The sequence below is a fragment of the Carya illinoinensis genome, chromosome 1 (assembly GCF_018687715.1).
Source record: "Carya illinoinensis cultivar Pawnee chromosome 1, C.illinoinensisPawnee_v1, whole genome shotgun sequence".
Classification (NCBI taxonomy): Eukaryota; Viridiplantae; Streptophyta; class Magnoliopsida; order Fagales; family Juglandaceae; genus Carya; species Carya illinoinensis.
Window position 1 is genome coordinate 561,108 of NC_056752.1, and position 17,344 is coordinate 578,451.

General features: G+C 32.4%; 1 protein-coding gene across 1 annotated transcript; it reads right to left on the reverse strand.

The window, feature by feature from the left end:
* Positions 1-15,576: 15,576 nt before the first annotated feature.
* On the reverse strand, positions 15,577-16,065 carry LOC122293042. Its single transcript, XM_043101652.1, has one exon. It carries the CDS (start codon positions 16,063-16,065, stop codon positions 15,577-15,579), a length of 489 nt encoding a protein of 162 aa, XP_042957586.1.
* Positions 16,066-17,344: the final 1,279 nt, after the last annotated feature.

The window sequence follows — 17,344 nt, forward strand, 5'->3', positions numbered from 1 at the left end:
AATACTCAGCCCAGGCCAGAATCAAACGTGGGTCCAGCCTTTGAGCGCTATACGACATTGTGTGGGTAAGTGATATGTTTTCCCCTTTCAATTTCAGTTTTCTCCCTTCCCCATTTCATTCTTCTTCCTCCCAAGTTTCTCTCCCCCATTTTGTCCCCAATGACTTTTTCTCACCTTTACGTTTTAGCAGTTACCTCATCTCAAAATTCTACTAGTGTTAACTTCCTTTTTGTTTACCTCACCCGTAGCAAACCCTCGACTTCTATTATATGAAATTCTGAAAATTTCTGCACTTCCACACTATGACCTCTTCTATATCAGGCCTTGCAAATTAATCTCCTCCCTCTGGTAAGCTTCTCATACCCTTTCTTTTCCTCTCTCTCCAAATTTGAAATTTCATATTTTTATTTCTTAGTGTTCTCCTAGCCACTAAAAAAATTTCTTTTTTAGTTTTCAATTTTAAGTGTAATCACCTCTTATTTCATTTTGTTTTGTTTTTTTTACTTATTTTTTTTTCATCTTTGCCCATTTTTGCATAGCCATACGACATCCTCATTGTTGCAAATATTCTCATTGCCATCATTTTCTCGTGTTTTCACTAGTGAACCAAGGTAAGTGTTCTTGCTCTCTATTATTCCATAAAGCTTAGAAATTTTTGTTTTACACGTTGAGTCGAAGTTTTGTGCTATTTTGGAAATCTTAAATAAATTAGTATTACATGAAACTTTGGTGGGGATGTTGGATGGATTTGGAATTGTTGTGGCTGGAAGTTGTTGGAAAGTCTAATTAGAGTTATGTTTAAATAGTAGGATCTATAAAGGAGTTGTTTTCTTATATTGTTGCTAGCCGGGTGAAAATAGTTGGTTGTTTGAGCACTTCATGACTGTTTTTGGTGTATTATTGTGGAATAAAGTTTTTATTTATTTTAAAAAAATTGTACGAGTTGATAGGTAGGTGTTGGGTGGAGATTACTTGGCTATACGGGGTTTTAGCTGTTGATGGTTTGAAGAGATGACTACTTAGCTGTACTTTATGTTGGATATTGGGTTAATAAGAGGCTATTTGAGGTTTAATAAAATAGGCTTGTGGCATATGGGTTTGGGTTATTAATTGATTTGAGACATGTTTATTGATTAGGTTGTGATACTATGAAAAGCCGGATGCAAGACTAAGTTAACACGCTATAAAAGTGAGGTAAGCAGGGTTTCTATATTAGATTTTTGCATAAAAAGAAAATGAAATGAGGTTGAATTTTGAAAATATGTCTGTTTTTTTTTTTAAAGAAATATGAAAAACAACCTCAATTATTTGTTCTGGCATTACTTATGAACTCTATATGAAAGAGAAAATACTTTTGTCATGAATGGTGTAAACATGAGCTTATTTTGCATATTGTTTCTGAACTTTGTAAAAAGAGCGAAAATGAGACTCGTAAAGTTTTATTGTGGCTAAAATGAAGATACTTTGATTTTGCTCTGTTGAATATATGAAATGATCTGAAGCTACTCAGTATTTTGTTTTGATATGATGTATGTTTTGTATTCAGTATTAAGTTGAAAAGCTTTCCCATGAGTTTCTGACTTTGCATCTAATTACGATCTGTTTCCAATAAAATGTCTGTTTTGTTTTTGTTAAGGCCCCGCCATGGGTATAATAGTGCTATAAGGCCCTGCCATGGGTATAATAGTGGTATAAGGTCCCACCATAAGTATAATAGTGGCATACGGCCTCACCACGGATACAATGTGGCATAACCCTACCACGGGGGTGAAACATAAAATATGGCCCAACCACGAGTATAATGGTAGTTTATAACCTTACCACGAGAGTGAAACATGATATATGGCCTAGTTATGGGTATAATGGTGGTTCATAACTGACGCCGGACAGAATAGCGATTATCCTGCAGGCTAGTTCTAACAGATAATTCACAGGAGAAAAATCGCCCAAAACTAGAGAGAAAAGTCTCTAGGGTTTAACGAAATATTATAAAATCCAGCAATGATCAAAATCAGTCCACAAGCCAGACTGTTATAGCCAAAAATCGTGTTTATCCGAATTTTGCCAAAAATAGCAAAATCTCGAAAATCACTCTAAATTGAAATTCGAAATAAAATAAGCAATCTGCAAAAAATCCGGCCCAAATCGGATTTAAAATGATTTCCTAACTAACAAGCGAAATATTACCATAAATAGTAAAAAATAATAAAACTAGTGATTCGGAGGGAAAAACAGCAGAATTTGATGGCAATGAGAAAACTTCGACTTGGGGTCGAAAAAAAGGCACATGGAGCCATTCCGAATTGGGGTCTTATGTGCGATTCCGACACCCGTAGCTAAAGTTATGGCTGAAAGACTGAAACGCATTTCAAAACGGCCCCAATGAGGAACATATCACAATCAATTCCCGCCTTTGCGCTGATCTGCCAACTCATGGTATCTCAGCGCCATCAAGGTGTAATCTAACAACTCAACATCATCTATCTCGGATCCCCCTGCATCAATAACCCTACCACTGGGGTTAAACATAGTATCTGTTTCGATATGATGCTCTGATGTAATATAAAGATGATGTTTCAGTTTACGAAATGCAAAGGGTTTATTTTTGGAATAGGCAAGTTTTTATTGAAAACTTCACCCTGTTAATTTTGTAATATGTTTGTTTCTGTATTCTAAAAGCAAATGGTTCCAAATTCTACATTTTGAAAGTAAAAGTTTTGTTATGTATTTCGAACTTTGTAAATGCTCATATTTACATGCTAGTATAGTTGTTTACTTACTAAGTGTGTTGCCCAGATGACTAATACAAGAGAGGGGGTGGATTGTGTTTTATTAAAAAAATAACAATTATAAATCAAATATATAATATAAAATATAAACAAAATATGAAATAGCAATAAATATAAAGAGTAAGGGTAAGAGAGAAACAAACTCAGTATGTTAACGACGTTCGGCCCTACTGCCTACGTCCTCACCTCAAACTACTCTTTGAGAATTTTCAAATTCACTATTCAACCTCATTCAGGTGGAGATAGAAACCTATTACACCTTTGAACAACACCGTTACAAAGGATCCGTGTAGAACACCCTCTACACTTGTAATCACTTTGCACGTGGTGATTCAACTATTCTCTGTGTAGAACACTTTCTACACGCACAATGGTTATACACACCTTTTTACTGATACAAGAGCTGATAGTGGGTAGGTTACCAGAAAACACTCATCAATAAGTGAAATAAGAACAATACAGTACAAACTATATCTCTCAAAATGAACAAGGATTAAGGCTCAATACTTAGAGAAGAGAGAATGAAAGTTTTGAATGAATGTTGTATGCTATTGGTGTTGTAAATGTGAAACTCTCAAATGATCTACTTATAGACATATGAGACTCCATATTCAAATTTAAAAAGATTCATATTTCAAAGACAACATTATTCACTTTTTCAAAAAATTCAAATAAAAGGTTCTTCTTTTTCAATTGTCAAAGACAACATCATTCATTTTTCAAAAATTTCAAACCTAATATTTTACTTTTGGCATATGACAAAAGGAGTACACTTTACTTTTCAAAAAATTCAAACCTAATATTTTACTTTTTACATATGACAAAAGAAGCACACTTTAGTTTTCAAAAAATTCAAATATAATTCTTTTACTTTTTGCATATGACAAAAGGAGCACAATTTGTTTTTCAAACAAAAAATCTACCTTTTGCATAAGTAAAAAAAAATATCACTCATTTTTGAAAATAGTCAAACAAAACACGCACATGTGAAAGATAACAATCAATCATCTTTCAAAATTTTCAAATTTAATTTTCAAAATATTCATGCACATGTGGAAAATGTATTTTAATGCTTTATGATAAAATATTAATTTTGAGCCTTAATCATAATTTCAAATTTTTAAGAGATTTACAACAACTTAAGTTTAAAACTCTTTTATTCTTTGAATTCATTTGTTATTATCAAAATCCATGTGTAGATATATAATTACACAAAACTTGAAACCTTGAGTTCAACAATTTTCTTTTTTTGATAATGACAAATATTTGATAGAATCTGAAGTCTGTATTAATACTTAAGCTCTCCTAAAAATGTGCGTTAGTTTTTCAAGTAAAAGTATAAATATAATTCCAAGCATATATAACAAGTTTAGCAATTCAAACAATGTTAATGTTCTAGTATAACATTTCTCCCCCTTTTGGCATCATTAAAAAGGATCCGCAACAAGTAAATGGATTGAAGAAAACTGTGCATTAGTAAAAACTGTAGATAGTTGAAAAAATGAATCCGCCCATGACCCGACAAGTGTGGCTGGAGATTTGAAAAAATCGTCTGATGTTGTTAACAAACGAGATTGAGGGCTCCGAGTTTCTAAAAAAAATGTCATTTTCACCAATCGGTAAAAAAAATCACATTGCTTTTTGACTTAGATGATAGCTCGTCTTGTTCTTTATGCTATCTCTATAAAATCAGTCTTAAAGTTCATCCAGTTCACATCAAGTTTTTTCCTCATATCTATAACTCATCTGCATTCTTTCAACATTCTCGCTTTAACCCTTCAATTCTTTTCTTAATGGCTCATTCTTCTAACATTTTTCTAAATCCATCCATGAGGCATTCTGCACCTCAACCTCCTGTCCTTTCTGTAGCTGCCATTGGTGCCATGTTACAACAAGAAAATAATAATTTGGCTAATGAGTCAGATTCCGATGCTATCTACGACTTGGTGAGTCTTGGGACTCGCTACTTCTTCTCTGTTGTTGTTTTTTCTCAGCGGCTACAAGTCAGAAATCATGAAATTGAAAAACTTAAAGAAAAAATTGTTTTACTTTAACGAATTGTTCAAGAGTCTCACACAAGGGAATGAATCATTCGGGAGAAAAATAAATAGTTGAAATCTTTATTAGATTCTTCATTCTGCTTGTCGGTTCCTGTGGATAAGAATGACATGATATTATATGAAGAGAATGGGTGTCTCAAACATGAGACTAAGAATCTCAAGTTTATGTAAGAGTATTTAAAAAAAATCTCTCTCTATTTTTATTGACTTTGGTCTATCTTTTAAGAGATATTCCTAGTATGCATCATACCTATTTCTCTTCTTATCATACATAATCTATCTTCTGGTAAACATTTTGTGAAAATATCAGCTAACTGATCGTGTGTGTTTGTGAACTCTAGTACTATATCGCCTTTCTGCACATGATCTTGAAGAAAATGATATCTTATTTCAATATGCTTAGTCCTAGAATGTTGTATTGGGTTCTTTGAAAGATTTATAGCACTTGTATTATCATATTTGATTGGAATGTGATTATACATGAGTTTAAAGTCTTCGAGTTGTTACTTCATATAGAGAACTTGATCACAACAACTACCCGCAGCAACATATTATGTCTCAGCAGTAGATAGTACAACAGAATTTTATTTTTTACTAAACCAGGAAACTAGTGCATGACCAAAGAAATGGCATGCTCCACTAGTGCTTTTTCGATCTATTTTACAGCTAGCATAATCTGCATCTGTGTAGTTGATTAGATCGGAAGATGTGTGTTTAGGATATCATAACCCTAGGTTAATTGTACCACTAATATATCTAAGAATGCGCTTAACTGCAATTAAATGTGATTGTTTTGGAGATGATTGAAAGCGTGCACATAAGCACACACTAAACATAATATCTGGTCTACTAGTTATTAAATATAATAAGCTATCAATCATACCTCGATATATTTTCGAGTCAATTGGATTACCGGATTCATCTTTATCAAGTTTAGTTGATGGGCTCATTGGTATTCCAATTTCCTTAACACCTTCCATCCCAAACTTCTTCAGTAATTCCTTAATATATTTTGATTGATTGATGAATGTTCCACTTTTTGCTTGCTTAATTTGCAATCCGAGAAAGAATGTAAGTTCTCCTATCATGCTCATCTCAAATTCTTCGTGTATAGTCTTAGTAAGAACTTGACACATATTTTCATTAGTAGCACCGAATATTATATCATCAATATAAATTTGAATCAAAGGAATATCATCATTTTCATATTTAATGAAAAGAGTTGTGTCGATTTTTTCTCTTGAAAAATCTTTTTCAATCAAGAAATCACTGAGTCTCTCGTACCAAGCTCTAGGAGCTTGTTTAAGTCCATATTGTATTTTTGTAAATTTTAAAACATGATTTGGGGAAATATGATTTTCAAAACCTGGAGGTTGCTCAACATATACCTTTTCATTTGTAAATCATTTAATAAAGCACTTTTAACATTCATTTGAAAAAGTTTGAAATTTTTATAATAAGCATATGCAAGTAGCATTCAAATAGCTTCTAACCTTGCGACTGGTGCATATGTCTCATCATTATCGATTTCTTCTTCTTGATTGAAATCTTGACCTATAAGTCGAGTCTTATTTCTAGTAATGATTCTGAACTCATCTTTCTTGTTTCTAAAAACCCATTTTGTTCCAATAACAGTATAATTTTTGGGTCTAGGAACAAGTATCCAAACATCATTTCTTTCAAATTGATTCAACTCTCTTTGCATAGTTAGAATCCAATATTCATCAATAAGTGTTTCATCAATATTTTTGGGTTCAATCTAAGATAGAAAAGTAATATGATTGCAAATATTTCTAAAAGATGATCGAGTACTTACACCTCGTGAAGGTTCTCCCAAAATTTGTTCCACTGAATGATCTTTCACAAATTTTCACTATTTGGTTACATCTTGTATTAAATTTTGATGGTCTTTCCTGATGTTTCCATGTTGAACTTCCTTTATTGTATTCTCTTTGTTGAGATTGAGACTTTCCGTGTTATTTATACCTCTCGTTTTTTCATCAATAGTTTTCTTGGAGAGTAAAGAATTAGATTTATTAAATACTACATGCATAGATTCTTGTACAGTCAAAATCTTTTTATTGAATACTCTATAAACTTTACTATTAGTAGAATATCTGAGAAAGATACCTTCATCATATTTTGCATCAAACTTGCCTAAATTATCTCTGTCATTCAAAATAAAATATTTGCATCAAAATACATGAAAGTAACCAATGTTGGACTTTTTCTCATTCCAAAACTCATATAGGGTTTTATCTAACTTAGACCTTAACATAACTCTATTTATAACATAACATGCAGTACTTACCGCTTCGGCCCAAAAATAACTAGACAAGTTGTTCTCATTGAGCATTGTTCCTACCATCTCTTGAAGAGACCTATTTTTCCTCTCTACTACTCCATTTTGTTGAGGAGTTCGAGGAGCAGAAAAATTATGTACAAAACTATTTTCATCACAAAATGTTTCAATATTTTTATTAACAAACTCTTTTCTCATATCACTTCAGATACTTAAAATAGTATAACCTTTTTCATTTTGAATTCTCTTGCATAATTTGGTAAAGACATTATGTGTCTTATCTTTATGAGCAAGAAAGATGACTCAAGTATATCTAGAAAAATCATCAACAATAACAAATGCATAATATTTTCCTCCTAGACTTGCAACTCTATTTGATTCAAAAAGATCCATGTGTATTAGTTGCAATAGTCTAGTAGTGAAAATATGTTTCTTGATTTTAAAAGAAGTTTTTGTTTGTTTACCAAATTGGCATGCATCACAAATTTTGTCTTTAAAAAAATTTATTTTTAGTAAACCTCTCACAAGATCATTTTTTGAAAGTTTGGAAATAAGTTTCATGTTGGCATGACCTAATCTTCTATTCCATAGCCAACTAGTTTCATTTCTAGTTGAAAAGAAACTAGTATCTTGTGAGATAATTTCTTCAAAATCGATTGTATAAACATTGTTGCTTTTAAAGCAATAAAACAAATATTACAATTATGATCATTGAAAATAATGCACTTATCTATTTTGAAAGTAACTGTAAATCTTTTATCACATAATTGACTTATACTCAAAAGATTATGTTTTAGACCTTCAATAAGTAGAACATTTTCAATTATGAGAGAAGATTCATTACCAATTTTACATATTCTTACGATCTTTTATTTCGAGTTATCTCCAAATGTCACATGTCCTTCTTCTTTAGATTTAAGATCAAAGAATTTAGTCTTGTCTCCCGTCATGTATTTTAAACATCCACGATCTAAAAACCATTTGTTTTTGCTTGTGGATGACTTCATGCATACTTATAAAAACAATTAAAATGATTTTTCTTGGTACCCAAGTTTTTTGGGTTCTTTATTTATTAGTATTAGAAACAATAAGATTTTTAGGTACCCATATGGCCATAATAATCATTGTATGCTTTCTTCTAATAGGATAAATATGATAATTATGACCATTTCTATTATAAAAATTACAAATAGCATGTGACATATATGAAGAACTTGAATGATTATAACAGTATCTTTTTTTGACAATTATTTTTATGAAAAGAATTTTGAATATTAGATTTTGATGTAGAATGATTTTTAAAGAAGTTTTTATAAGATTTGTATTTTTGTTTTGGCATATATCTCAAACCTACCTTGTCAAAAACACATTTTTGACTACCAAGAAGTTTTTCAAAATTTCTTTTTCCATTCGTAAAGTTTTCAATAATATTTTCTAAATCAATTTTCTTCTTCAACTCAAGATTTTCATCTTTCAAAACGATATTTTTTTTATTAAAATATCAATTTCATGTGTTAAAGAAGAATTTTTCTTTTTCAAAGCAGTATACTTGATACCCAATTTTTTAAATTTCTCATATACCTCTTCTAAAACATTTTGCAATTTTTCATATGAACGATTTTCAATATTATCAAGATTTGTTACTTCAATGTCATCTTTAGCCATAAGATAAAGATTGGCTGATTCTCCATTACTTGCTTCACTATCTGAACTAGTTGAATCATCATCCCATGTAGCTTTCATTACTTTTTAGCCCTTGTTTCGATCTTTCTTTAGTAGAGGACAATCTGATTTGATATGACTAGGCTTATTGCGTTTATAATAAATTAAAGTGTTATTTTTATCTGAATCTTTTTTAGAAAATTTTTATCTGAATCTGGTTTATAATAAAGATTTTTCTTTAAGAACCTCTAAATTATTCTTGTTATCATCGCAACTTCTTCATCTTTGTCGTCATTTTTCTCATTTTCATCAATTTCACTTTCATGGGGAACAACTTTAAGTGTCAAACTCTTCTTTGGCTTTCCTTCTTCTCCTCCTCTTTTCAATGTGTACTCATGGGTGATAAGTGACCCAATGAGTTCATTCACTTCGAGATTCTTGAGGTCTCTAACTTTAAGAATCGCTGTCACTTTTGATTCCCAGTATTTTGGTAGAGAGTTGAGAATTTTTCTTATTATTTCCACCTTAAAATAAATTTTGTCAAGAGCTGTCAAGCTGTTTATGATGTCAGTAAAACGAGTGTGCATACTAGAAATAAATTTATCATCATTCATCTTAAACATTTCATATTCATGAGTAAAAATATAAATTTTTGATTCTTTGACTTGCGAAATTCTTTCATAAGTAACTTCCAAGTTATCCCAAATTTCTTTTGCCATAGCGCAAGTCATTATTCTATTAAATTCATTTCCATTGAGAGCATTAAATAATAAATTCATAGCAGTTAAATTCAAACTATAAAGTTTATCGTCTTCACGATCAAACTCTTCTTCTTTCTTTTTGACCTTTACTCCATCAACCACTTTTGTTGGAATATAAGGTTCATTTACAATGCATTTCCAGATTTCTCGACCTTGAGCCTGAAAGAATATTTTCATCCTAATTTTCCAGAATGAGTAATTGTCTCCACAAAAAAGTGGAGGCCGACTGCTAGATTGACTTTCACCAAATGAAACTGCAATGTTAACCATAAGATCTTAACTCAAAAGATAGTTAATCTTATAATAGAGCTCTTAACTCTGATACTAATTGTTGTCCAGATGATTAATACAAAAGGGGGGTGAATTGTGTTGTATTAAAAAAATAACAATTATAAATCAAATATACAATATAAAATATAAACAAAATATGAAATAGTAATAAATATAAAGAGTAAGGTAAGAGAGAAGCAAACTCAGTATGTTAACGAGGTTCGGCCCCACTGTCTGCTTCCTCACCTCAAGCTACCCCTTGAAGATTTTCAAATTCACTATTCAACTTCCTTCAGGTGGAGGTAGAAACCTATTACACCTTTGAACAACACCGTTACAAATGATCTGTGTAGAACACCCTCTACACTTGCAATCATGACGTTATACATGGTGATTCAACTATTCCCTATGTAAAACACTTTCTACACGCACAAGGGTTATACACACCCTTTTACTGATACAAGAACTGATAGTTCGTAGGTTATCAGAAAACACTCCTCAATGAGTGAAATAAGAACAATACAGTACAAACTATATCTCTCAAAATGAACAAGAATTAAGACTCAATACTTAGAGAAGAAAGAATAAAAGTTTTGAATGAATGTTGTATGTTCTTGGTGTTGTAAATATGAAACTCTCAAATGATCTATTTATAGGCATATGAGACTTCATATTCAAATTTAAAAAGATTCATATTTCAAAGACAACATCATTCACTTTTTCAAAAAATTCAAATAAAAGGTTATTCTTTTTCAATTTTCAAAGACAACATCATTCATTTTTCAAAAACTTCAAACCTAATATTTAATAGTCACTGTAGATAGTTAAAAAAGGAGCCGTCCGTGACCCGAGAAATGCTGCAAAGTCTTAAGGCCTAACTCTATGAATTAGTGCGGCTGGAGATTTAAATAATCGCCTGATGTTATTGACAAACGTAATTGAAAGCTCTGAGTTTCTATAAAAAAAAAAAAAAAAAGAGCATTTTCATCTATCGGATGCCAAAAAAAAATACATCGCTTCTTGACTTGAGTTCTGTTTTTCAACAACGATAGAATGGCTGAGCAATTCTCTTCCACTAATGTTCCAGACTTGAATCAGGAACCCTTGACGCATCAATCATCAATCTTCTCTCCTGAGGCCGTCAATACCATGATAGGAGCAGAGAACCGTTTTTCTAGTAAGGCTGATTCTGAGATTATTGCAGAATCAAGAATGCTCAGTAGTCAATATGCTGCCTCTGTTACGATCATGTCTCGGAGGTTAATAGCGAGGGTAAGTGAGATTGATCATCTTAACATGCAAATATCTGATTTACGACAGAAGCTTGCTAATAAGGATAGTGAGAATAAAAGGCTAAAACAAGAAAACCAAGAGTTGAAAAAATTTACAGATTGATATGCTCATGATCTGCAACCACGAATAGAGGAGCTGGAACGAGAAAGGGTTCAGATACAAGGTCAACATTGGCAGATAACAGCAGAGGTTCATCGTTTACGAGAAAAATAGGGATAATCTACTGTTAATCTCGCTGGCTTAGTAAGAAAACTTTTGACAATGTGTGTCCAGCATATCTTGTATTTTTTTGACTAAATAAGATTTGAAGAGACAATAGTTTGTCTTATTCTTTATGCTATCTCTATAAAATCAATCCTGAAATTCATCCAATCCGCATCAAGTTTTCTTCTCATTTCTATAACTCATCTGCATTCCTTCAACATTCTCGTTTTAAGCCTTCTATTCTTTTCTCAATGGCTCATTTTTCTAACATTTCTCTAGATCCATCCATGAGGCATTCTGCATCTCAGCCTCCTGTCCTTTCTGCAGCTGCCATTGGTGCCATGTTGCAGCAGGAAAATAATAATCTGACTAATAAGTCAGATTCTGATGCTATTTATGACTTGGTGAGTCTTGGGACTCGCTACTCTTCCTCTATTGTTGCTTTTTCTCAGCGGCTACAAGCCAAAAATCATGAAATTGAAAAACTCAAAGAACAAATTGTTGTACTTCAACGAATTGTTCAAGAGTCTCACACAAGGGAAAGAATCATTCGGCAGAAGAATAAACAGTTGAAATCTTTATTAGATTCTTCATTCCGCTTGCCGGTTCCTGTGGATAAGAATGACATGATATTGTATGAAGAGAATGAGCGTCTCAAACATGAGGCTAAGAATCTCAACTTTATGTAAAAGTATTTAAAAAATCTATCTCTATTTTTATTGACTCTAGGCTATCTTTTAAGAGATATTCATAGTATGCATCATACCTATTTCTCTTCTGATCATACATAATCTATCTTCTGATAAAGGCTTTGTGAAAATATCTGCTAACTGATCATGTGTGTTTGTGAACTTTAGTACTATATCGCCTTTCTGCACATGATCTCGAAGAAAATGATATCTTATTTCAATATGCTTAGTTCTAGAATGTTGTATTGAGTTCTTTGAAAGATTTATAGCACTTGTATTATCACATTTGATTGGAATGTGATTATACATGAGTTTAAAATCTTCAAGTTGTTGCTTCATGTGGAGAACTTGAGCACAACAACAACCCGCAGCAACAGATTCTGCCTTAGCAGTAGATAGTGCAATAGAATTTTATTTTTTACTAAACCAGGAAACTAGTGCATGACTTAAGAAATGGCATGCTCCACTAATGCTTTTTCGATCTATTTTACAGCCAGCATAATCTGCATCTGTGTAGCTGATTAGATCGAAAGATGTGTACTTAGGGTACCATAACCCTAGGTTAATTGTACTACTAAGATATCTAAGAATGCGCTTAACTGCAATTAAATGTGATTGTTTTGGAGATGATGGAAAGCGTGCACATAAGCAACACTAAACATAATATCTGGTCTACTGGCTGTTAAATATAATAAGCTACCAATCATACCTCGATATATCTTCGAGTCAACTGGCTTACCGGATTCATCTTTATCAAGTTTAGTTGATGGGCTCATTGGTGTTCGAATTTCCTTAGCATTTTCCATTCCAAACTTCTTCAGTAATTTCTTAATATATTTTGATTGATTGATGAATGTCCCACTTTTTACTTGCTTAATTTGCAATCCGAGAAAGAATGTAAGTTCTCCCATCATGCTCATCTCAAATTCTTCCTGCATAGTCTTAGCAAAAACTTGACACATATTTTCATTAGTAGCATCGAATATTATATCATCAACATAAATCTGAATCAAAAGAATATCATCATTTTCATATTTAATGAAAAGAGTTGTGTCGATTTTTCCTCTTGAAAAACCTTTTTCAATCAAGAAACCACTGAATCTTTCGTACCAAGCTCTAGGAGCTTGTTTAAGTCCATATAATGCTTTTGTGAGTTTGAAAACATGACTTTGGGAAATATGATTTTCAAAACCTGGAGGTTGCTCAACATATACCTCTTCATTTATAAAACCATTTAAGAAAGCACTTTTAACATCCATTTGAAAAAGTTTGAAATCTTTATAACAAACATATACAAGTAGCATTCGAATAGCTTCTAATCTTGCGACAGGTGCATATGTCTCATCATAATCGATTCCTTCTTCTTGATTAAAATCTTGGGCTACAAGTCGAGCCTTATTTCTAGTAATGACTCCGGACTCATCTTTCTTATTTCTAAAAATCCATTTTGTTCCAATAATAGTATGATTTTTGGGTCTAGGAACAAGTGTCCAAACATCATTTCTTTCAAATTGATTCAACTCTTCTTGCATAGTTAGAATCCAAGATTCATCAAGAAGTACGTCATCAATATTTTTGGGTTCAATTTGAGATAGAAAAGCAGTATGATTGCCAAAAAATCAAACCTAATATTTTACTTTTGGCATATGACAAAAGGAGTACACTTTCCTTTTCAAAAAATTTAAATCTAATCTTTTACTTTTTGCATATGACAAAAGGAGCACACTTTCCTTTTCAAAAAATTCAAACCTAATTTTTTACTTTTTGTATATGACAAAAGGAGCACACTTTACTTTTCAAATTTTTCAAACAAAATCATCTACCTTTTGTATAAGTCTAAAAAAGCATCAATCACTTTTGAAAATATTCAAATAAAACATGCACATGTGAAAGATGACAATCAATCATCTTTAATATTTTCAAAGTTCAACCCTTTAATCAAGGCATGCACATGTGATGACAATCAATCATATTTAATATTTTCAAAATTTAACCCTTTAATCAAGGCATGCACATGTAAAAGATGACAATCAATCATCTTTCAAAATTTTCAAATTTAATTTTCAAAAATATTCATGCACATGTGGAAAATGTATTTTAATGCTTTATTATAAAATATTAATTTTGAGCATTAATCCTAATTTTGAATTTTAAGAGATTTACAACATTACTCTATGACTTTAATGTGAACTTGTTTCCTTCTTGCTCATGCTTGGTTTTTTGATGTGCTTGACTCCATTGTGTGGACAACTTGAGCTTGAAACTCCTTTATTCTTTGAATTCATTTGTTATAATTAAAATCTATGTGTAGATTTATAATCACATGAAACTTGAAACTTTGGATTCAACAAACTAGTAATTCGATCATGTATCGAGAAAAAGTGGCTTTAGTTAATCTTGTATTTTATTAAAAGTTTCTGAGCTTTACTTTTTTATTAAACATGTTATAAAATGTTATTACTCAAAATATTTATTTTTGCATTGCTAATAAATGTTAGAACATTACAAGGCTTTCATGACTTAAGCCTAAACGAAAATAATGATTTCATAGTATCTATTTTTTATGTAAGTTGTCCTGACATATTTATAGATGATTATTTTTTTAAAACTTGATGTGAATTATGGTATGGTTACGTAATATGATATATGAGTTTTAGTATAGTACGGTACCGTTATTATAGATCAATCTGGACCAAACCTAACCCGTTAAGATAAACGTGTCAAACTTTCAAACTCTAATCCAACCAATTTAGATAATGGGTCGTATTATGTCACCCTTTTAATAGTTAATTATAAATAAGTTAACATGACACAACTCACTTAAACTCATTTCATGTAAATTAGTTGAACAACACATAATTCATTTGGCCTTATTAACATAATTTTATATTAAAAAAAATAAGATTACGTACTAACAAAAATTATAATCCCAATAATAAAGTTACAAGTATACCAAAAAATACCAACATCACAACTCAATAATAATAAAATTGTAATTTTAAAACAAAATCTAAACGGATAAAAAAATGGGTTGATTAATTCTAGTTAAGAGCATTGATAAATAGTGTTTTAATAGGTCCACACTCATTTTGACCTGAATACGTTAACATCAAATCTAAACTCGCTAATTTCGTATTGTGTTCATATTAGATTCACGGATTGTGTTCCATATTACTATCCTCAGGTTTTGCATGTTAAGGGTATGATCTGGCATTCAAGAAGTGCCAACTTTATTGCACGCATCCTAGCTAAATAGACCACATCCAACAATATTACCAGATTATGCATTTCCACTGTGAGTCTGTGACTTTTTAAATTAATATTAATAGCATTACCAAGAGGTAAATAAATCTTAACTGCTAGTCGATCTAACACATATATTGACAACAATATATAAGATGTAACGTCCTTACTTCTTAATATATATATATATATATATAGCTCAAGCAGAAAGAAGAGCTAGCTGGGAATGAAACCAGACCCTGCTTTGTTTTTAAGCAGTGCTGGAGGACGGATACTGGAACAAATATAGTTGTCATCAGCGAGCTAAAGAACCGTGCTGTGTTCCAAAGTGGAAAGACTTCCTGGACTGAATAGAGGAAAAGAAAACCAATTCTGAGAAGACGGCGACATATTCATGCCAAGGGAAAGCGTTGCCTCTTTATTCTCAGTCGACACTTTCTGTCCTTGTTTCCTTTCCAGTGCCCCTGGTGCGAAGTCCTGCTGGTACTCCACTGCACAGAAAGTTGATTTCGAACCTACTTCGAGTGGAGGTGGAGCCACAGACCGATCTAACTCGACTGCACCAGTGAGCTTTTGGACAACGTCCCGAAAGTTAATAGGATCCACCTTGTATATTCGAGGGGGTGTTGGAGGCAGTGGCGCCACTGGCTTCTTCCACGGCTTTGCTACAGACTTTCGAACCGTATGGAGAGATGAGGAATGAAATGGCTGTGTTGGGATCTTTGGTTTCTTTGAGAAGTATGTCGTGGAGGAGGAGGAAGGAGGTGAGTAAGAAGAATAAGGTAATTCCATAGTAATGGAAATTGGGTTTGTGAGAGCAAAGACTCCAAATTTAGTAAGAATAGATCAATTAATGGATCAAAGGCCAAGCCGTATGGCTTGTATATATATAAAAACAGAGCATCCCTGGTAGTAAATTAGACGCAACGACTTAGAGACGAAGCCGTTTAGGAGGCCTGCAAAAAATTCAAATGATGATTTGTCATGATCAGCCGTCGACGTTATCTGAGAATGAGAGATAAAGGGCAATGTAGTCAAAAGCATGAAGTTTGACAAATTCTGATTCATACACATGATATCCAACGGCACCGTCCTTACAACAACGGCACCGTCCTTAAAACTAGAAGAAAAAGTTGTAATTTCGGAGAGAGGGGGCGCTGTTATCCGGAGAAGGTATCATCTGGGGAAGGTGATGAAAGACTGAATGACTGACTAGGCTTAGGCAGCCGCCTCGCCTCTGTTTTGCGAGTCTCCCCTCCTACAGTCCCATTCAGATGGCTTTGAAATCTCACGCGTGCCCACTAGCATAATCGTTGTTTTTGTATTTCTATCTTTGACCAAAACTCAAAAATCGTTGGCTATTTTTCAATGCTATGAATTATTTAAGTGATAATGCTCTTTTCATTAGTCTTTCTCAGAAGTACTCTTTCCTTTGTACGAACAAATCATTGCCCTGTAGATGAATGTAATTAAGCTGGAATGTACAATACATGCCCCCTTAATTGTCTCTTTCTCACGTACCCTTTTATTTTTTCCTTTTATTTTCCCCGGTTTAAGTATCTATTAGTTTATACCTAATCACATGACTGTAGGAAGACTTTGAACTTGTAGTTTTCTTCTGGTTTTAGTAAAATTTCCAATAAAGCAGCATATCATGGTGCACCTTAGATTTTTCTTTCAAAATCATCTGATTGTGAAGACTTCATTTTTTTTTTTTTTTTTTTTTTTTTTTAAACTTGCCCCTTCCATCCTCCTAATGGTTAAAGCAATTGCACCTGATCTTTTCACCGCAACTAATTAAGGACCCTCTTAGTTTTGTGGAATCAAGCTTTCATTGCATTTAGTCCAGGAATCTTCGAAACAGTTTAACTATTAGTGCCTATACCAATACCATACATGACTTCCTGCGAAACACTCAACACCGAGAGTTGTATTCATTTATTTCATAGGGAAGTAAAAACATAAAATCCAAATCCTACGCATGGAATGTTGTAAAGTGGGTTGATTATGTTGTAAGGCCTGACGTCAACCAAAGGAAAGGATGCATTATGGGAAAATTCCTATGTATACG

Coding starts and splice junctions, on each gene's coding strand:
- LOC122293042 (XM_043101652.1), bottom strand. CDS start 16,065: ATGGAATTACCTTATTCTTCTTACTCACCTCCTTCCTCCTCCTCCACG.